Source organism: Monodon monoceros, unplaced genomic scaffold (assembly GCF_005190385.1).
Source record: "Monodon monoceros isolate NGI ecotype Baffin Bay Population unplaced genomic scaffold, NGI_Narwhal_1 Super_Scaffold_18, whole genome shotgun sequence".
Taxonomy (NCBI): domain Eukaryota; kingdom Metazoa; phylum Chordata; class Mammalia; order Artiodactyla; family Monodontidae; genus Monodon; species Monodon monoceros.
This window is the reverse complement of record NW_021703774.1, coordinates 80,465,306-80,488,418: the sequence shown is the minus strand read 5'-3', so window position 1 is coordinate 80,488,418 and position 23,113 is coordinate 80,465,306. Positions and strand designations below refer to the sequence as shown.

The 23,113-nt window shown below is 35.2% G+C and overlaps 1 protein-coding gene across 1 annotated transcript in view; it reads left to right on the top strand.

Annotated features, from left to right (window-relative positions):
• The window catches only part of SYCP1 (synaptonemal complex protein 1), a 145,376-nt gene that overhangs the window by 19,652 nt on the left and 102,611 nt on the right, over positions 1–23,113 (top strand). The window contains exons 9-15 of the mRNA XM_029229102.1: positions 2,083–2,141; positions 3,390–3,459; positions 4,067–4,140; positions 6,873–6,981; positions 15,777–15,871; positions 16,373–16,557; positions 17,780–17,847. Coding sequence (XP_029084935.1) covers positions 2,083–2,141; positions 3,390–3,459; positions 4,067–4,140; positions 6,873–6,981; positions 15,777–15,871; positions 16,373–16,557; positions 17,780–17,847 — 660 coding nt within the window. The remainder of the gene's footprint in view (positions 1–2,082; positions 2,142–3,389; positions 3,460–4,066; positions 4,141–6,872; positions 6,982–15,776; positions 15,872–16,372; positions 16,558–17,779; positions 17,848–23,113) is intronic.

Genomic DNA, 23,113 nt, shown 5'->3' with positions numbered 1-23,113 from the left:
CCTCCCACCCGCCCTATCCCACCCCTCTAGGTGGTCACAAAGCACCCAGCTGATCTCCCTGTGCTATGCGGCTCCTTCCCACTGGCTATCTATTTTACGTTTGGTAGTGTATATATGTCCATGCCACTCTCTGGCTTTGTCACAGCTTACCCTTCCCCCTCCCCATATCCTCAAGTCCATTCTCTAGTAGGTCTGTGTCTTTATTCCTGTCTTACCCCTAGGTTCTTCATGACATTTTTTTTTCTTAGATCCCATATATATGTGTTAGCATATGGTATTTGTGAACCCTTTCTTAAGTACCTGCCAGAATCTAATACGCTCTCTCAGCTTCCCCTTTTAAAGGCTTCTTCCTTACAAACTGGTAAATATTTCTTAGGTCTAGAGGATGGAAGCTTTGTTCTGACTTATATATTTTGAAAATCTATTACTTGTTTATATCTTGAATCTTTCCCCTAATCCCAACACTGGGCTTTTGAAACTCATAGACATTTTCTTTGCTTTTGGTTGAATCATTTCTTATTTAAGATGATGAATGCGGCAAGATCTAGTTGGCCAAATTAGGGCAAAGTAAGTGTGTGTGTGTGTGTGTGTGTGTGTGTGTGTGTGTGTGTATGTGTATGAGAGAGAGAGAGAGAGAGAGAGAGAGAGGAGGGAGAGGGGAGAGAGAGGGAAGGGAGGAGGTGGGGGTGGGGAGTTTAGATAGAGAGATAGATAGATAGATACCAGGAAAACCAAAAAGGTAGGCTTATACTGTTACAGTATTATGTCAGTATATTAGAACACTCTGCTACCAAAGTCCCTTCTCTATGCCACCTGTAGCAACTTGCTCCTGACAACTGTAAAGTACATCTATACCAATTTATTTTCTTTTTTGTAGTTTTATTTATTTGCTTTTCAGTACTTGCCTATTGGAAGAATGACTGGGGGGTATTTTGGAAGTACTGGTGGTAGTGGTAATGGGAAGATTGGAGGTGTTGGCAATAGAATGCAGTTCTTTGGTGCAAATAATTTCTGTGGAATAGAGAAGGTTTGTTGCTAAATGTGTTTGTTAGTGAATATGAGACAGTGAATAGATGGAGTGAGAAGAATGAACCATCTTTCTGTTGAAATGCTGATGTGTTCTGTCTCTATTTCTTTAAATTTTCCAGCCCTTTAATATTCAAATAAAAGTGGTTTGGCTCCTGTTCCATGTGCTATGATAAGTCTAGAGCTCTCTCCAGTATTTTTGAGGCATTTAGGATACTTGTATTCTTCTAAAGTCAGTTCATTTGGCTCTTCATTGACATTTGAGTCTATCGTAGCTGCCGTTCTCTTGTTTTGCAGCTTGTTACTGAGAGTATAGGACCAATACCCTCCCTTTAGTCTAATGTGGTTTCTGTATTGCTTGGCCTTACCTGGGGGAATGATGATGGGACAGCTGCATTTCTTTTCCTGCCTCGTGCCTTAATTCTCTACAGCACCACCTATCAACTCTTAAGTTTTACTGACTTTACTCAAGGCTTGAATATATAGTTAGAGGGAATCATTGCTCAGGTTAAAAATAACCAAAAAAGAAAACCCTAAAAAATATTATAGAGGATTTACAGGAGATTTGTTCTTGGGGCTACACCTATTCTTAACTTGTTCCTCTGGTCTTGAGATTTATCTTCTTTCCTGCCTCTTCAGAGATAGAGCAGAAACAACAGTGAGCTTTGCCTTTCACATGTACTTCAAGAATCTTAAATATACAAAGGAAAAATACTTCATAGATTAGTGGTTAAATCCCTACTTATTGTAAAGTCTAAAACTGTAAATATATTTTACAAAGTTTGAATAAATTAATGGATAGTAGTAATTCTATAAAAGGAAATTAGAGATAATTGAACAGCACCTAGCTTTTGAGGTTGATGTCATGAAGTATGACCATACCTTACTATGAAGCTGCTTTTGATACTACTTTAAAAGACTCAAAAGATATACCAGTGCCCTTTACTAACACAGATTTTTAAATATTTTAATGTTTACCGGAGACATTTGAGTATTATCTTATTGGAATTGTAATTGTTTTAAAATTTACTTTTGAAAATTTTATATTTATAATAGATGAATATGAGCGGGAAGAAACTAGGCAAGTTTATGTGGACCTAAATAGTAACATTGAGGTAAGTGGTATTGAAAATTTGAATATTTTAAACAGAGGCATTTCTAAGCAAATTAGAGTGATAGCTACAAAGATATGAACAATTGTTCTTGCTAAAGGGATTATTATTTATCTTTTGATATATGATTATATCCAATAAAATTCCCAGGGTTCTATATATACCATGAGTATTAATGTTCTGTTTTTTAATATTTTTTGAATTTACATGTTAGTGACACCATTTAACTTAATTTATTAGATATTAACTCTGTGTCAGAGACTAGCACATTGTGACACTTAACCATTAATTTGAAAAACATACCAGTATTATCAGTCTGTCTGTTGCCTGTTTACCTTTTTTACCCCATCCCCTATCATTTTCCACTTTGCTTCTCTTCTATAGTTGTTCCTTTTTTGTTTCTCAGACTTGCTAAGCTCTTTCTGATCTTGCTTCTTTGAATTTGTTCCTTCTATCTAGAACTTCTGTATCCAAGATCTTATGCAAACTCATAAGCTTCATTCTGCTTTTTTTATTATCCCCTTTACTACTTTACCTAAAATGTCTTTCTGTTCAATTATCCTCTATCTCCTCACCTTGTCTAACTTTTCTGAAGAGCACTTAAAACTACATGATATTTATTTGATATACACGTGTGTGTGTGTATGTGTGTGTGTATTTGTGTGTATATATATTCTTTCTTACACTGAAATATAAGTTAGTTCCAATAGGGTAAGGACTTTGTCTTATATCCTAAGTGCTTAAAACAGTGCCTGGCACATAATTGACACTCAGTAACTATTTATTAAATGAGTAAATGAATTCATCCAATTTTACAAATCAGGATTTGTTGAATGTGAATGAACTCATGCTGCCAGGTAATGGAAGTATAATTTGAACTCTTATGGGGAGAGACCTCACAGAGGTTACACTTTAGTGAAGACAGAAATACATAAGCAAAAATCAATAGAAAATTACAGATTTTGATATGGGCTATTAAGTAAATGACTAGAGTACCAACAATTGTTTTTTTGCTGTTTGGTGATATATAACCTGTCTTCAGTGCCTTCAAATACCTGGGAAGCTACCTTAATAGGCACTCTTAATATTTTAGTAAATTATTTAATTGTTAAAAGTTATAGAATTTTCATTATTCAAAGTTGTATAGTTTTAAGTATAATGATCAGATGATACAAATTTATTATTTTCATTGTTTGAGGAAAGCTATTTAAAAAGTCTAAGTATGATTCTTAAAAGTTAAATGTATTTCAGAAAATGATAATAGCTTTTGAGGAACTTCGTGTGCAAGCTGAGAATTCCAGACTGGAAATCCATTTTAAGGGTAGGAATCCTTATTTTTTATATTACTCTTTTGCTGTTTATTAGATTCTGCTAATGTTTTCATACCTTCAGCTTGATGCCTAAACTATTGAAAATTTCTGTATTGTATATGGTTTTATAAGCCCCTCAAAATCTTGTGGAATGTGGCAGGAAATTGGTATATGTTAAAAATACCCTTTTGGCTTCAAAAGCTACATTTTCCCTGAAATCAAATTATGGTTTGTATAATGGTGTGATTTGGTGATTTGAAGTGTGATTTGGTCTTATTTTTACATTTCTTGGTCAAGTTGCATGTTAAAATAATATACATACACATTTAAAATCTGTTATTTCAGACTAGTGTGTTGTAAAGAAAAAACTTTTATATATCTGCTATTATAAGAATGATAGGATTTTTAAAAGTTATTGTAACTTTGATATTATTTAAATTCTTTATTTTACTAAACAGAAAGTTAGCAGGAAGAAAATAGCAGTTTTAACTTGTTAGAAACCTTTGGGGTTTAATATCTAGATAAATAAGGAAGTGAAGTAAAATATCAGAAACTTAAAATTTTGTTTGTTATACAATTATGTGAAGATATTAACGTGTATTTGTTTTATTTTTAAAGTAAAGGAAGATTATGAAAAAATCCAACATCTTGATGAACAATACAAGAAGGAAGTAAATAACAAGGAAAAGCAGGTGCTTTTTAAAAATCAACTTTCTGTATTCTTTATACTTGCTAATTCATGAGATACTTAAAATTTCAAGAGAAATTTGTACTTGCTGCCTGCTTGATAAATTTCTGAGAGAATTTTAATATTATACATATTTAAATATATTTTCCATTTGCCTTAATTTCCATTGACGCAAATTTATACATACTAAATGCTAGTCCTTTTTTAAAATCAGTGAATCTTCTACAATATTTATATTAGTGGGTTTTAGGACATTGCTGTAAAAATATATTATTTTGTGAGAAGTTTTGTTCAGACAGAAACCTCATAAAATATAAAGATGATGATGATTGACCACTCGACCCACAGTTTGCAGTTTATTTTGAAATACACTATTTATGACACCAATGAAGGGGAACTAAAACATTCTTTTGCTTCTTTCTATTAATGACACACAGTGCGAGACTTGAAAATGATGAGTCTGTGTTCTTTTGCAGTCACAAGAATGTTGATTTCAGATGATTATTATGCCAACTTTAACAGTTTCAAGCCTTCTGAATCCAGAATGGAAAATGAAATATAGAAAGGAGTCCTCATCTCTCTACTTCCCCCTATTTTTCCTGAGTTTTTATCTGACTTGCCACAGATACCTTGTAATTATAGATAATAAGGATATCTACTTGAACAATAATGGCAAATGTTAATTGAAAGTACAGAGAAGACTTAGAGTTTCTTTAAGTTCTGGTTAAATGATAGAATTCTGATTTATGTGTTATACTTTGATCTTTTGAAAGAGTTAACAATTCTTTCTGTATTTTAACTGTATTTTTTAAACCAGATTTCTGAAAGAAGAAGGTCTTCTTAAAATTTAAAATTGTGTTTATTATTACAGAACACAAAAATAGAATAAAGTGCTAAGAAGCTTGTTGGAATCGTGGGTACATGAGCAGAGCTTACAGATTTGGGGGGCTCCCTGTAAAATTATGCTGTGGCCAGCTAGTGTTTTTGTTGGGGACTCCTAAATGTCATTATTTGTAAGGCTTTTTTTTTCTGGAGTTCTCCAAACTCCTGCCTGGGAATGTAAACTTTGCTGATGGCATTTTGGGGCTGGGTTGGCAGGGTAGGAAGGACAAGCTGAGTCTCATCATTCCATATGCTGACTTCTCAATTATATCCTTTGTCTCCACCCCTTCCTGTGCCTGGAATACCCAGGTTTAGAGATTCTTTTTTTCAGTTTGATCATACCAGTGTCTCTTATGAAGATGGAGTAGGTTAGTTCTCTGACTACATTGGCTTTCAGGGAGTAGAGTCCAGGGAAGGAGGGTTAAGAGGGCCTAGGGAGGGCTTACTACTCTTTGCAGACTTCCAGTCTCCTTATACTTAGTCTCCTGTTTCATACCTACCTTTCACAGTGTCTGTTGCTTCTAATTCTTGAAACATTCTGTTTCTTTGGGATTGAATTATCTTCTCATTTGTAATCTTCCCTGTGTAGACTCTTAGTTTTTTTTTTTTTTAATTTATTTTTATTTATTTATTTATTTGGCTGCGTTGGGTCTTCGTTGCTGCGCACAGGCTTTCTCTAGTTGCGGTGAGTGGGGGCAACTCTTTGTTGCAGTGCACGGGCTTCTCATTGTGGTGGCTTCTCTTGTTTTGGAGCATGGGCTGTAGGTGCGCGGGCTTCAGTAGTTGTGCCACATGGGCTCAGTAGTTGTGGCTCATAGGTTCTAGAGTGCAGGCTCTGTAGCTGTGGCACACGGGCTTAGTTGCTCTGCGGCATGTGGGATCTTCCTGGACCAGGGCTCGAACCCTTGTCCCCTGCATTGGCAGGCAGATTCTTAACCACTGCGCCACCAGAGAAGCCCCTAGACTCTTAGTTTTGATCTTGCTTTTCTATACTAAATCCTTTTCTGTTCCTTCTAACTGCTTTCCTTTTTTACATGTTGTGGTTTGGATTATAGAAGTCTCGTGGTTTCATGGAAGATGAAGTCCACCTTTGTTGTTTTCCTGGTTATTTTTTGGGTGATTTGAAGATGAAAATAGGGCATAGAGGTCTTTCTGCCATGTTGAATCTGCAAGTCTTCAATCTATCTTTATGAGTTTATCTTTCACCTTTTCTTTACATGCACTCTGTATTCTAGCCATCTGAATATTTTCAGTTCTCTGAATAGAAGCATGATCTCTTGATCCTTTGTGTTCTCATACAAGTCTAGAATGTTCATTTCCCCTGCAGCCTGATTAATTTGTACTTGTCTATCAAGACTCAGTTCAGTTCTCTGAGAAGGATTAATTTTTGATTACCTCCCCCAGGACTGATTTAGGTGTTCCTTTCTTGATTCCTATAACATTTTTGTCCTATTACTAATAATATTCAAGTATAGTTGTTTGTATCCTGGTCTAGGCTGTGAGTTTCTTGAAGGTGAGTTCCATCATCTCTGTATATTCAGTGCGTATTATGGTTTCTGGAACAGATTAGGTGCTCAATAATATTTATGGAATAAATGAACGAGTAGATTTCAATATATAATCTTCTAAGTGATAACTTAAAATGCATACTGTAATATTGGGTATATTGCATTAGTTTGTTCATTCCTTCATCCAATAAATGTTTATTGTACAGGCACATAACTAAATGCCAGGCACAGACAGCTGAAAAGCATATAAGCAAGTACATAAAATAATCACAGATAATGATAAATGCTAAGGTGTCATATTTAATTTTTCATATCTATAATGTAGTATTTAAATATTTCATTTTAGGTATCACTGCTATTGATCCAAAGTACTGAGAAAGAAAAGAAAATGAAAGAGTTAACATTTCTGCTAGAGGAGTCCAGAGATAAAGTTAATCAATTAGAGGAAAAGACAAGTAAGAATTTATATAAGAAAATATAAGAATGTCTTATGTATTCCTCTTGTTATGTTTTAAATTTAGCTTTCATTACAATTTTTTTGTAATGCTTTCTAATGCTGTAATTCTCCACCTAGGTTGGAACAGTTGGAGGAGGGAATAATAGTCACTTAAGAAGATTTTTCAAAGTATATGTGCTCCTCTTATCCCTTTTCATACTGTCACCTTCTTCAGAGTTTCAATAAGGTGCTCCATGAAAACAAGGATCTTTGTCTTTTTTTGTTCATTGATGCATTCCAAGTGCCTGGCATATATTAGGCACTCAAACATCTTATAAATAAATGAATACTCTGGGAGCACTATGGAGGGAATTATTAATTATTCTTGGAGCAAGACATTTAGAAAAAATTGTTAGTTAAACTAAACCTTAGATGATTAAAAGTTCACTAGACAATGAATTGGAGGAGGGAGTGTAGGCAGAAGAAATGGCTTGTGCAAGTCATGGAAGTGTGAAAATTAGGGTATATTTGAAACACTGGTTGGTGTGTCTGTATCTTAAAGAACTCAGGTAAATGAGACTGGAAAAAAAAAGTTTGGATCAGATTATGAAGGATCTTTAGTGTCATGTAATGTTTAGACTATATTATTATTGAGTATTTTTCACTTGTTCAACTAGTAAGGCACTTGAAAGGTATACACTTTGTGAAATACTATGTCCCTTTCAGAACATCATAGAGGTCTTGTGACATTTTTCACCTTTCTCTTAAAAATGTGGCAAATAATTATCTAGTTCCTGCTAACCTATGCCTGCTCATTTCACCTTACTGTCGCTACTATATCCTATACTCCAGATATACTGAAATTGTTTAACTTCCTTACCTTTTATGTTCTTCCTATCTCACCATCATGCTTTTGGCTACTTACTCTGTCCAAAATGAACCTCCTACCTCCTCTCCAAATCTACTGGCTAAATTCTAGTGAACTCCTTATTGTTAAGAGTGGCTTAAGCATTACTTGTGTGTCTCCTGTGACCATGAGTGTCTTGAGGGCAGGCACTGTGTCTCACTAAATATCTTTGTCACTCTAGTGCCCAGCATATTGCTATGTATATATAATAGGAGTTTAATACGTGTTAGGATGAATGAATGTTTAATCTTATATAAACTGGAAACAACTTATTGGTAATAAATAACTAATACAATGTGATTCTGCAGACTCATAACCACTGAAATATATTCATTTAAGTTACTTTTCATTGTTTCCCATATGTATGTATCTTCCATTGGTTTTTCTCTTTGTTTCAACTTAGAGATCTTCTATTGACCTGTTACCTAACCCTGCCTTTTGCTGTGTCTAATTTGGTTTTAAACTCATTTACTGAATTCTTAACTTTAATCATATTTTTTCCTTCTAAATTTCCATTCAATTATTTTTCTTAAGATTCCAATTCTCTGGTTAATTCTCCTCTTTTAAAAATGACATTTCATCCTTTTTGAATATATTAATCATTGATATTTTATAGCTATTTTCTTTTTATTTCAATATCTGGCTTACCTGTTGGTCTGTTTCTTTTTAAAAAATGTGATAAAATACATATAACATAAAACTTACCATCTTAATCATTTTTAAGTGTACAGCTCAGTGGTGTAGATACATTCACATTGTTATGTAGTCATCACTAGTATTTATCTCCAGAACTCTTGCAACTCTTTTCATGTTGCAAAACTGAAACTCTGTACCCATTAACCAGTAACTCCCCTTCCTTCCTCCCCTCAGCCCATTCTACTTTCTATTCCTTTACAGTCTTACTTTTTAGTGATTTGTCCTCATCTTTTGGTGTGCCCAGTAATTTTTTGATTGAATTCCATACATTGTTATAAGAAAAGTTAGAGGCTCTGGAGATATTGTCTTCTGTTTGCTAGGGAGAAATTGGGAGTGTGGTGGGCTAATTACTATAATGCAATTAGAGGCTGAGCTGGATGAAGGGAAATAGTCAAGTTTATGAGGTTTTTTGAGTCTTCAGTTTTGTTTCTTCAGCTCTTTGAGACCCAATAAAACTATGCTCTTTTTTTTATCCCCTGGCAGTGGCCCTCTGCTGGGACCAAGGCAGCATTTAGACCTCTTGCTCATACCCAGAATCAGCAGATGTCAGCTGCACTTTGTCAGTTTAGTTATCAGGAGTTCTTTCTTAGGAATCTTAGCCTCTTTTGTCCTTTCTGTTTTGGTTTGTTTCGTGTTTTCTAGTTATTTTCAGCATGAGAGTTGTTCTGTTACAGACTACTTCATTCTGCCTGGAACTATCCATTTAAATGAATTATGATCAGCTAATTTTTATTTTTAATATTTTCTTGCTATTACCTAATTTTTGTCTCTTGCCAATACTTGTTGCCTGCTAAAGAGTATCAGTGATCAGAGATTTAAGAAATAAATTTAAGGGGAGAAAATTTTGATTATTTTCTTGCTGTGTATTAAGAGTGCTACACTTTGAAATAAGATGCTGTTTGGAGAGGGTTTGGGTTTTTTCATGAGGCCACATATCAGTCATCCTTGGTTAAAACCCATTACCTTTTTTCATTCTCTTATCAACGTTGGCTTTTCTCCCTGTCTTAACCTCCTATTGTTCCTCTACTTTCCAAACTTTGTCTTTGAAACCCTTGCTCTTCTTACGTAGCATATAAAATTTTTTTTCCCTCAAAACCTATTAATGAAGGTTTTCTTTACCTTCTGGCTTTAACAAATTTGAGGTCTCTACTTACTCTGCTATCCTTTTGAATGGAAGCGGCACATTGTCCTACATTCCATGTATAATGCAGTTGGAAGGCAGTTGGAAACTTTCTTTTGGATGTATATTACCACTTTCAAACAATTACTCATTCTTTCATCTGTTCAACTTTTATTAACCTCCTTTCTATTCTGTGTCAGGCACAAAGCTAATTATGGGGAATGCAATTATTTATTATTGCATCCCTGCTTTCTGGAAGAGAATTACTGTCAAAGAGTTTTATAATGGATATTGACTTATCAAATGTGCTTTATTTTGGCATATATTGAGATTGTCATATTTTTTTTCCCTTTAATTTATTAGTGATTATTTTCTAATGTTAAACCTAATTTTCTAATATTAACTTTTTATCCCTGGTTATGAATCTACTTTTATTATTATTTTTATGTTATTTTATTCAATTTTACATATTGTTTGATTAATGTTATTTTTAGGACTTTTTTGGCATTTTTGCTGGAAAATATTTTTGCTGATTGGGCGATTTACATTTTTCTATCTTTCAGATCATTTATGCATTCTTCTATATCACTTAGTCACTTGTTAACTCCCTGTAGTGTGTTTTTCATTTAATTATTGTATTATTCAGTTCTTACTGTTTCTTTTTTATATTTTCTTGTTTCTTGTTAAAATTCTCACTGTGTTCATTTGTTCTTTTCTCTAATTCAGGTAGCATTCTTATTACTAATGGTTTAAACTCTTTATTTGGTAAATTATTTATTAGTTTCATCAGTTGTTTTTAGGGTTTTTCTCTTGTTCTGTTGATTGAAAGAAATTCATCTGTCTTCTCATTTTGCTTAACTTTCTCTGTTTTGATGAAATTAGGTGAAAAAGTTACCCATTGAGGTCCTGAAGGGGTATTCTTGTATGGGAGAGTCTGAGTGTGCCCATTGGCTGTGGTGGGAGAGTGGGATCTGATGTGAGTCGTGTTTTTTCCCAGCATGTGCTGGCAGCTATCACCTTGGTAAGAGGTTGGGCTGGAGATGGAGGGACTAGAGCCAGAGCCAGTTGTGAGCTGGGGTTTCTTTTCTAAGTGGCCAACACCACCCTACTGGGGGCAGGGTCAGGTCTCAAGTTGCTCAAGGAGAAAGCCTAAGGGTTTGGTCTGATCTGTCTTTGTTCCTTCTAAGTGTGTGCTCTTCCCTCCCAGCACTGGCACCCTTACCCCATGCAGAGCAGTGCTGGAGCAAGAGGGGCCAGTGCAGGTGCTCGGCGTGGGTCTGGGTATGGTCTGTGGCATCCCTGGTCACAGTCAGAGTCTGGACTGCTTAAGTGCTGCATCTGTAAGCACCATTAATAGCTGTCCCTGCCCCAATCAGATGGGACTAAAATGCCTTTGCAACCCTCACCCTAGTTTGGAGTTGGACTGCAGAGTAGGCAGGGCTGGTGTGGGTGCTCTGTGTGGGTCTGGGTGCAGGCTGTGGTGGTGTCAGCTGTAGTCAGAGCCTGGGACCACTTCTGATGTACTGTTGCTTTAAGTGCTGATAATGGATGCCCCTCCCTATTCAGATGCTGTTTTGTGTTTGGGCTGGCATAGTCCCTCACAATTGAGCACTCTGGTCAGCCACAGCAGCCCTTTACCTAGTGTGGAGTTGCGGGCAAAGCAAGCAAAGCCTGAGCAGGCACTTGGCTCAGGCTGGGTAGCACACTGTGGAAGTTGTGGGAAATGGGACAGAGTACAGTGCAGTTTCAGTTTGCTTTCTCTGCCTTGTTTCAGGAGTAAGCAAGTGTTGCAGTTCTTCACAAGTTGAGTTTAGGTTTCTTACAGCCCCCTTGTTAGTCTCACTGGTTTTCTAACCAGCTTAGGGGACTTGTCTTCCCACTTTTGGACCTGAGAGCTGAGGTGCCCAATACGTGGTTTGAACTGCTCTCTCCCCAAGGAGGATTCCCCTCCTCTTCCGTGTCTCTTCACAGGGGCACAGGTCCCGATCTGATTGCTTCTCTTTCCTTTCTACTGGATTCCATGTGGATCTTTCTTACAGCCTTGGATGTACAAGAGTTTTTCTGACATTCTTCAGTTAGTTTTCAGTGAGAATTGTTCCACGTATAAATGCATTTTTGATGTGTTCCTCGTGGGGAGGTGAGTTTTGTGTCCTCCTACTCTGCCATCTTGATTTTGATCCCTCCTCTTAATTCTCAGATCTTTTGTTTGGATCATATTCTTTCTACCTTGAAGAGTAATACTTAGAATATGCTTTAGTGAGCATATTCTTGTGATGATTTTGTCTAAACGTTTGTTTATCCATTCTCATCTGGAAAGGATTTTTTTGTTTGATATGTATTTCTAGTTGGCACACTATATGTTAAAACTATATGTTTTAGAACACTGAAGGTAGCATCTTGCTTTCTTTTGGCTTCCTTTGTGTCATTTTTCAACCTAACTGTTGAACCTTTGAATATAAGTTATCTTTTCCCTCTATTGTGGCTTTTTAGATTTTCTTTGCCTTTGATATTTTAGCATCTTCAGTATGATATGTTAAGATATATGCTTAATCTTATTTTACAGCTTCTTGAATCTGTAAATTCATGTCCTTTATTATTGCTTTCCTTCAAACATTATATTTGCTCTATTCTCTGTTTCCTCTCATTCTGGAACTTTGAATAAAAATCATGTTAATTTTCTCTATCTTCTGTGACTCTTAATTTCTTTTCCATCTTTTCACAGTTTTGCTTTTCTGTGCCTTATTCTTGACGATTTCTTTTCACCTATCTTGTCATTCACTAATTCTCTCTTCATTTGTTTCTCACCCACTATGAACTCTTCCAATTTTATTTTCAGTTATTAAGATGTTTAAGATGTTATTCTTACTTATTTTTCAAATCTGCTATTCTACTTTATGTAATTTTCTGTTATTATTTTCAAGGTTTTTATTCTTTAAATATACTAAGAATAGCTATTTTATAGTTTCTTTCTGATAATTCTTTATCTTAAATGTTTGTGGGCCTCATACTGTCTTTTGTTTCTGATATATTTTAGTCCAGATTTTGTTTTATTTATTTAGCCTTGTTTTATTGGGTGCCTTGTTGTCTTTGACTACATGTTTATTATTTTTCTTGAAAAAATTTGTAGGTATTGTAAGCCTTGCCTAGTATGTAAGTAAGTTAACTTCCTCTTTGGAGGATTCCTATTTACTTTTACCATGTGCATGGTGGCTCTACCCACCTTAAGTCCGTTTCATGGCTTGGGATTAACTGGACCACTCAGGTGATGTGAACCTGAGCTGTAGATTTGCTTGAGGGTTTGTTTACTTTTGCTCCCTCCACATATAATGATTGTTCTAACTTATTGTACAAAGGTTTAATTCTTGGGCTTCTTACCTTATATAGTCTTTGGATTTTCATATTTCTTTTTCTCATTTCATCATAATTTCAAATCAAAAGTCCAGCTTTGCCAGGACCTGCAAATTCCCCTGAGGCAAAAGCAGGTTTTGTACTTATCTTACTTCCCTAAGTTTCTATTTTCCCTTCACTTTGTGCCTGGTAATTTCTTATTATTTCGTTGGGAGTTTAGTGATTTTAATGTTCTTAATATTTGATCCTGAATTTTTATTCCTTTTTAGAGGAATGTTTGTTTGAATGACATACCTCACTATTACCCCAGTGAAATTGTCAGTTTCAATTTTATATGTCATTTCTAGATAGTTTTAGGACATCTTCCTTATTTCTTTTATTTATTTATTTATTTATTTATTATTTATTTATTTATTTTTGCGGTTCGCGGGCCTCTCACTGTTGTGGCCTCTCCCGTTGTGGAGCACAGGCTCCGGACGTGCAGGCTCAGTGGCCATGGCTCACAGGCCCAGCCGCTCCATGGCATGTGGGATCTTCCCGGACTGGGGCACGAACCCGTGTCCCCTGCATCGGCAGGCGGACTCTCAACCACTGCGCCACCAGGGAAGTCCCCTTATTTGTTTTAGTATTTTTGTTTTTTTAAAATTTTTGTCTGCACCGCACGGCATGTGGGATCTTAGTTCCCCGACCAGGGATCAAACCCGTGCCCCCTGCATTGGAAGCATGGAGTCTTAACCACTGGACTGACAGGGAAGTTCCTTCTTTTAGTTTTTAAAAATGATATAATACTTATTTTTTAAATTCTACAGCCAGTAATTCTAACATCTGAAATCTTACAGTCAGGTCAAAGTCTGTCTTTTGTTCATTCTACTGACTTTGCTCGTAGTGCTTTGTTTACTCTTGTGATTTTTGATTGTGAGGTCATGTAATTTCAGCTGTGGAAATTCTTTAAGGCCTGAACTGGAAGTATATTTTTACAGAGGAAATTTACATTTGCAGCTTCTGGAATCCTGGGAGAACTTAGGGGAACTTCAAACTAAGTTTTGGCTTGGAGCTTTTTAGGATATTCAAGCAGCATATATTCTGTTCCCACACATGCCTAAGTACTAGTTTGTGATTATGATTTCTCAGAGGAGACACTCATTGACAGACCATTATAAATAGTATGATAATAGACAATCTTTAGTTATCATTGCCCCCTCTCCAGATCTACTTTTCCTATTTCTTTCTGAGAGTTGGCGCACTAGCCCCTTCATTTCTACACAGATTTTGAGATTGGAATTAAAAAAAATATAAACCTGGAACATTATTCTGTTGTTTAACATCCTTCATTGTTTTTCATGACTTAGGAAGCGTACACCTCTGAGCAAGTTATATGAATCCTGTTATGATTTTGTCATTATTTTTCCAATCATATCTGCTATGATTTCTCCCTCGTACTTTAAGTTTCATGCTATTGAAATATATTTCCTTTAGATTTCAGAATGTGTCATCCTGTCTCTTCCATTTTTGCCTTTGTATATGCTCTTTCACATCTCTTGTGATTTTCTCCCAACTCCCATTACTCTTGTTAATTGTTACTGGCTTTCAAATGTTTCAACCCAGCTGTCATTTTCTGGAACTTTCCCTATCTATGTCTGTCTCCCCTTACCTCTAACCGTTACTGGTCCTATTAAGCTTTGGTGTCCCCTTTATGTATTGATATATTCCCAGAATTTCTAGTGACTACCCATCAGCACTTATCTTTGATTATTTGTCTGCCTGCCCAGTTGTACTGTAAATACCTTGAATTTTAAGGTCCAGTTTCTGTATACACTATACCATCATTACCATCATCATAATAGTATTTAACATTTGTTGACTATATGCTAGAAAACACTGTGGTTAAATGTTTTAAGTTGCATTATCGTGTGTAATCCTAACAGGAACTCTTCAAGATATGAATAACTATCATTTTACATGTGGGAAAAGTAGAGAGAGATTGGTTAAGTATCATGCCCAAGTGTAGGTAGCTAGTAAAAGGAAATAGAATAATTTGAACCCAGAGAAGGGCATGAACAGTTTTCCCTTAGTGTTTTTTATGAGGTTGAAAACTGACTGCATATGTGTAAAGCATATAAACTAGCACCTGGCACTTAGGATTTAGTAAATATTTAGCTATCAAGTGGAGTCAGTAGCTTTTTTTCATAATATTTAAATAAGTAAATGCAATTATTTAGAAAAATATAAAAATCAAGATAGGGAATAATGAAAATCATGAATAATTTCACCATTAGGAGACAAATTACTTTTGAGATTTTTATGTATATTCTTTCCTTTCACATGTACTATTTATATAAATACTGTTTTTAAGTTGCCCTTTTTATTCCATGATTTTTATGAATATTCAAATTAGTAATAAATAAATAAACATCTATATCATCATTTAAAGTGGCTGGCTACATGATATACCATTGTATCACCATAATTTAATGTCTCCTTTTGGATATTTAGGTTGTTTCTAATGCTTAGCTAGTACTAAAAAATGTAGCACAAAATGTCCCTATATATTCACCTTTGAGTTCTTGGGCAATAACAATCTTAAAAGGTCAGTAAAAGGTGATGATATCAGTGCATCTGTATATGCATAATTCTCTCTCATTTTGGAGTATGTAATAGAGGAAAAAGTAATTGTTACAAATAATTTGTTTTCTTGATATGTATTTTTTATTAAGTATTACCTATCTATAACTTTCTTTTTTAGAATTACAGAGTGAAAGCTTAAAAGAATCAAATGAGAAGAAGGATCATTTGACATCAGAACTAGAAGATATTAAAATGTCTTTGCAAAGAAGTGTGGTATGATTTAAAAACTGATTAGTGTGTGATAATTCTCACACCATCAGTCAGTCAACAAATATTTACTGAATGCTAATACTATGTACAAGGACCTGAAGCTTCAAACAGAGAAGATACAATCTCTGTCTACAAATGCTTATAGTTTAGAGACATTTGATAAAAACACATCAAAAGTATAACAAATACAAGACTATGCTAGGTACCAACATGATTCAGGCAAAAATTCTACAATATTTCTAAGAATTGAAAGAACATTATGGGCTGGATTGGTTAGGAAGACTCCATGGAGGGATTGGGAGTATAGGTGGGCTTTGGAGGAATGATGAATTGAAATAAGAGTAGTGGGTGTGGCACTCCAGATTGGCCAGGGTGGAGTAGAGGAGGGGTGAAAGAAAAGGAGAGGGAGGGAGAGGCAGTGAATTACAGAAAGCAGATGAGTTCAGCCTTTTTTCTTAAGGCCCTTGGTTCATAGGGGTTTTTTTTGTACTTTATTTCATTTAGAGTACTCAAAAGGCTTTAGAGGAAGATTTACAAATAGCAACAAAAGAAATATATCAGCTCACTGGAGAAAAAGAAGCGCAAATGGAAGAACTTAATGAAGCTAAAGCTGCCCATTCATTTGTGGTTACTGAACTTAAAACTACTACCTGCAACTTGAAAGAATTATTGACAACAGAACAGCAAAGGTAAAGATACTTCTTATTTAGCTGAATAAAAGCAATTTACTTCTAATATTCAGTGCCATTTTCTATTCATTGACAACTGACTTGTAATTCCTATAACAACTATAACCAAGTCTCTTTTTTATATATAAAGTGGGAACACATTTTAAGAGTTTGTATTGGGTAGGCAGGTATTCCAGGAAAAGATAGCAGGTATTCTCTAGGATAGTTCCCATGCATGCTTTTCATAGAGTTAAGCAATATAGACAAGCTCATAAGGGCTGATGCAGTGATATCACATATTTAATTAACTGTGGGTTATTAAATAGAAATAACTTCCTAGGTTGTTGGTTTGTTTTTACTGGGGTCTGTAACCTTCTTTGTGATTTATAAATTTAGCAACTAGCCTGGTACAGAGTAGGTACTCAAACATTTTTAATAAATCAATGGATTAATGAATATGGTTAGATATATATAAAATATTCATCTGCATTTCATCTAAATAGTTTTTCTAAAACTTGAGTTAAAAACTTCATCTGTTTTCCACTACTTTGTATTAAGGAAATGTTTATATGAAGTTGTGTTATGAGGCCTAGGTAATTATTTTTGTCCCGTTAGTATAAGGGTTAATTAAGTCTGGAAGATGAAAGAGAGGAATAAGCTTCTCTCTGAAGTCATGACCTGGGCCTAGTAGAGTTTCTTCTCTACTGCTTGTGTATAGTGAAGGAAGGAAAACTAGATATTCTAACTCAGCTAATCTTGTATATTCTTGATTGACCTATCCAGGTGATTTTCAAATTTTAAGTGACTTTGGATGTCATCTGTTCCAATTACCTCAGTTTTATAGATGAGGAAATGGAAAGCCAGTGGAGTTAAGTGAATTGGGTAATTCTCATATATTGTTCCTAAGGCAGAATTCAGTATAATAGTAGTTATGTACTCAATCTCTTTCAAAGTTCTAGGATGCATTAATTTGATTATCATCAATAGCTAAGAGATAAATCATGACAATAAGTTTGAGGTTTTATGTAGATGTAATTAATATACAACTATGTATGTATAATAGTAATATCTTGTTTTGAAATGTTACACTATCTGACACAAAGCAGGTTGTCAAGAAATGTGTAATAATTGAATGAGTGAATCTATGATAAGATATACTGTTGCTAAATTGCACCAGTTTTAGTTACTAGATGAATTCTGACTAAAAGAATATTTTACATTATGAACTAATATATTTTACAAGATTGGAAAGAAGTGAAGATCAATTGAAAGTACTTACCATCGAGCTTCAGAAGAAATCAAGTGATCTGGGTAAGTTTTAGAGAATAACATATGTACATGATAATATTAGCCAATTATAAAACCATCAACATTATTTCAGAATAAAATATAGTTTCTCCTCCATCATTTACCAATAGTGATTATTTGATAACTATTAATTTGATTTTTCAAAGATAGAAAATTTAAATCTTAAGAAAGACTTTTCAGTTTCATTATGCAGTTCATACACACCTAGAATTGTAAGGAGCCTAACAGATGTTTTGTAGTCTTTTTTATTTTTCTTACTATATATATATATATATATATATATATATATATATATATATATAATTTTTTTTATACACCAGGTTCTGATTAGTCATCAACTTTATCCACATCAGCGTATAAATGTCAATCCCAATCCGCCAGTTCATCCCGCCACCCCCCCCCCCCCCCGCTGCTTTCCCCCCTTGGTGTGCATACATTTGTTCTCTACATCTGTGTCTCAATTTCTGCCCTGCAAACCGGTTCATCTGTACCATTTTTCTAGGTTCCACATATATGCGTTAATATACGATATTTCTTTTCTCTTTCTGACTTTACTTTGTATGACAGTCTCTAGATCCATCCATGTCTCAACAAATGACCCAATTTCGTTCCTTTTTATGGGCCAGTAATATTCCATTGTATATATGTACCACATCTTCTTTATCCATTCGTCTGTCAATGGGCATTTAGGTTGCTTCCGTGTTCTGGCTATTGTAAATAGTGCTGCAATGAACATTGGGGTGCATGTGTCTTTTTGAATTATGGTTTTCTCTGGGTATATGCCCAGTGGTGGGATTGCTGGGTCAGATGGTAATTCTATTTTTAGTTTTTTAAGGAACCTCCATACTGTTCTCCATAGTGGCTGCATCAATTTACATTCCCACCAACAGTGCAAGAAGGTTCCCTTTTCTCCACACCCTCTCCAGCAATTGCTGTTTTTAGGTTTTCTGATGATGCCCATTCTAACTGGTGTGAGGTGATACCTCACTGTAGTTTTGATTTGCATTTCTCTAACAATTAGTGATGTTGAGCAGCTTTTCATGTGCTCCTTGGCCATCTGTATGTCTTCTTTGGAGAAATGTCTATTTAGGTCTTCTTCCCATTTTTTGATTGGGTCTTTTTTTTTTTTTAATATTGAGCTGCATGAGCTGTTTATATATTTTGGAGATTAATCCTTTGTCTGCTGATTTGTTTGCAAATATTTTCTCCCACTCTGAGGGTAGTGTTTTCATCTTGTTCATGGTTTCCTTTGCTGTGCAAAAGCTTTTAAGTTTCATTAGGTCCCATTTGTTTATTAGTTTTTTTACATCTTTATTGAAAAATAATTGCTTTACAATGGTGTGTGAGTTTCTGCTTTATAACAAAGTGAACAAGTTATACATATACATATGTTCCCATATCTCTTGCCTCTTGCGTCTCCCTCCCTCCCACCCTCCCTCTGCCACCCCTCCAGGCGGTCACAAAGCACGGAGCCAATCTCCCTGTGCCATGCAGCTGCTTCCCACTAGCTATCTATTTTACGTTTGTTAGTGTATATATGTCCATGCCTCTCTCTCGCCCTGTCACAGCTCACCCTTCCCCCTCCCCATATCCTCAAGTCCATTCTCCAGTAGGTCTGTGTCTTTATTCCTGTCTTACCCGTAGGTTCTTCATGACATTTTTTTTCTTAAATTCCATATATATGTGTTAGCATACGATATATGTCTTTCTCTTTCTGACTTACTTCACTCTGTATGACAGACTCTACGTCCATCCGCCTCATTACAAATAACTCAATTTCGTTTCTTTTTATGGCTGAGTAATATTCCATTGTACATATGTGCCACATCTTCTTTATCCATTCATCCGATGATGGACAATTAGGTTGTTTCCATCTCTAGGCTATTGTAAATAGAGCTGCAATGAACATTTTGGTACATGACTCTTTTTGAATTATGGTTTTCTCAGGGTATATGCCCAGTAGTGGGATTGCTGGGTCATATAGTAGTTCTGTTTGTAGCTTTTTAAGGGACCTCCATACTGTTCTCCATAGTGGCTGTACCAATTCACATTCCCACCAACAGTGCAAGAGTGTTTCCTTTTCTCGGCACCCTCTCCAGCATTTATTGTTTCTAGATTTTTTGATGATGGCTGTTCTGACTGGTGTGAGATGATATCTCATTGCAGTTTTGATGTGCATTTCTCTAATGATTAATGATGTTAAGGATTCTTTCATGTGTTTGTTGGCAGTCTGTATATCTTCTTTGGAGAAATGTCTATTTAGGTCTTCTGCCCATTTTTGGATTGGGTTGTTTATTTTTTTGATATTGAGCTGCATAGCTGCTTATAAATTTTGCAGATTAATCCTTTGTCAGTTGCTTCATTTGAAAATATTTTCTCTCATTCTGAGGGTTGTCTTTTGGTCTTGTTTATGGTTTCCTTTGCTGCGCAAAAGCTTTGAAGTTTCATTAAGTCCCATTTGTTTATTTTTTTTTTTATTTCCAGTTCTCTAGGAGGTGGGTCAAAAAGGATCTTGCTGTGATTTATGTCATAGAGTGTTCTGCCTATGCTTTCCTCTAAGAGTTTGATAGTTTCTGGCGTCACATTTAGGTCTTTAATCCATTTTGAGCTTATTTTTGTGTATGGTGTTGGGGAGTGATCTAATCTCATACTTTTACATGTAGCTGTCCAGTTTTCCCAGGACCACTTATCGAAGAGGCTGTCCTTTCTCCACTGTACATTCCTGCCTCCTTTATCAAAGATAAGGTTACCATATGTGTGTGGGTTTATCTCTGGGCTTTCTATCCTGTTCCATTGATCTATCTTTCTGTTTTTGTGCCAGTACCATACTGTCTTGATTACTGTAGCTTTGTAGTATAGTCTGAAGTCAGGGAGCCTGATTCCTCCAGCTCCGTTTTTTGTTCTCAAGATTGCTTTGGCTATTCGGGGTCTTTTCTATTTCCATACAAATTGTGAAATTTTTTGTTCTAGTTCTGTGAAAAATGCCAGTGGTAGTTTGATAGGGATTGCATTGAATCTATAGATTGCTTTGGGTAGTAGAGTCATTTTCACAATGTTGATTCTTCCAATCCAAGACCATGGTATATCTCTCCATCTATTTGTATCATCTTTAATTTCTTTCATCAGTGTCTTATAATTTTCTGCATACAGGTCTTTTGTCTCCTTAGGTAGGTTTATTCGTAGATATTTTATTCTTTTTTTTGCAATGGGAAATGGGAGTGTTTTCTTGATTTCACTTTCAGATTTTTCATCATTAGTGTATAGGACTGCCAGAGATTTCTGTGCATTAATTTTGTATCCTGCTACTTTACCAAATTCATTGATTAGCTCTAGTAGTTGTCTGGTAGCATCTTTAGGATTCTGTATGTATAGTGTCATGTCATCTGCAAACAGTGACAGCTTTACTTCTTCTTTTCCGATTTGGATACCTTTTATTTCCTTTTCTTCTCTGATTGCTGTGGCTAAAACTTCCAAAACTATGTTGAATAAGAGTGGTGAGAGTGGGCAACCTTGTCTTGTTCCTGATCTTAGTGGAAATGCTTTCAGTTTTTTACCATTGAGGATGATGTTGGCTGTGGGCTTCTCATATATGGCCTTTATTATGTTGAGGAAAGTTCCCTCTATGCCTACTTTCTGAAGAGTTTTTATCATAAATGGGTGTTGAATTTTGTCAAAGGCTTTCTCTGCATCTATTGAGATGATCATATGGTTTTTCTCCTTCAATTTGTTAATATGGTTTATCACATTGATAGATTTGCATATATTGAAGAATCCTTGCATTCCTGGAATAAACTCCACTTGATCATGGTGTATGATCCTTTTAATGTGCTGTTGGATTCTGTTTGCTAGTATTTTGTTGAGGATTTTTGCATCTATGTTCATCAGTGATATTGGCCTGTAGTTTTCTTTCTTTGTGACATCCTTGTCTGGTTTTGGTATTAAGGTGATGGTGGGCTCATAGAAGGAATTTGAGAGTGTTCCTCCCTCTGCTATATTTTGGAAGAGTTTGAGAAGGATAGGTGTTAGCTCTTCTCTAAATGTTTGGTAGAATTTGCCCGTGAAGCCATCTGGTCCTGGGCTTTTGTTTGTTGGAAGATTTTTAATCACAGTTTCAATTTCAGTGCTTGTGATTGGTCTGTTCATATTTTCTATTTCTTCCTGTTTCAGTCTTGGCAGATTGTGCATTTCTAAAAATTTGTCCATTTCTTCCAGGTTGTCCATTTTATTGGCATAGAGTTGCTTGTAATAATCTCTCATGATCTTTTTTATTTCTGCAGTGTCAGTTGTTACTTCTCTTTTTTCATTTCTAATTCTATTGATTTGAGTCTTCTTCATTTTGTTTTGATGAGTCTGGCTAATGGTTTATCTATTTTGTTTATCTTCTCAAAGAACCAGCTTTTAGTTTTATTGATCTTATCTATTGTTTGCTTCATTTCTTTCTGATCTGATTTTTATGATTTCTTTCCTTCTGCTAACTTTGGGGTTTTTTTGTTCTTCTTTCTCTAATTGCTTTAGGTGCAAGGTTAGGTTGTTCATTCGAGATGTTTCCTGCTTCTTAAGGTGGGCTTGTATTGCTATAAACTTCTCTCTTAGAACTGCTTTTGCTGAATCCCATAGGTTTTGGGTCATGGTGTCTCCATTGGCATTTATTTCTAGGTATTTTTTAATTTCCTCTTTGATTTCTTCAGTGGTCACTTCGTTATTAAGTAGTGTATTGTTTAGCCTCCATGTGTTTGTATTTTTTAGAGATCTTTTCCTATAATTGATATCTAGTCTCATGGTGTTGTGGTTGGAAAATATACTTGATACAATTTCAATTTTCTTAAATTTACCAAGGCTTGATTTGTGACCCAAGGTATGATCTATCCTGGAGAATGTTCCATTAACAGTTGAGAAAAATGTGTATTCTGTTGGTTTTGGATGGAGTGTCCTATAAATATCAATTAAGTCCATCTTGTTTAATGTATCATTTAAAGCTTGTGTTTCCTTATTTATTTTCATTTTGGATGATCTGTCCATTGGTGAAATCGCGGTGTTAAAGTCCCCTACTCTGAATGTGTTACTGTCGATTTCCCCTTTTATGGCTGTTAGTATTTGCCTTATGTATTGAGGTGCTCCTATGTTGGGTGCATAAATATTTACAATTTTTATATCTTCCCCTTGGATCAATCCCTTGATCATTATGTAGTGTCCTTCTTTGTCTCTTCTAATAGTCTTTATTATAAAGTCTATTTTGTCTGATATGAGAATTGCTCCTCCAGCTTTCTTT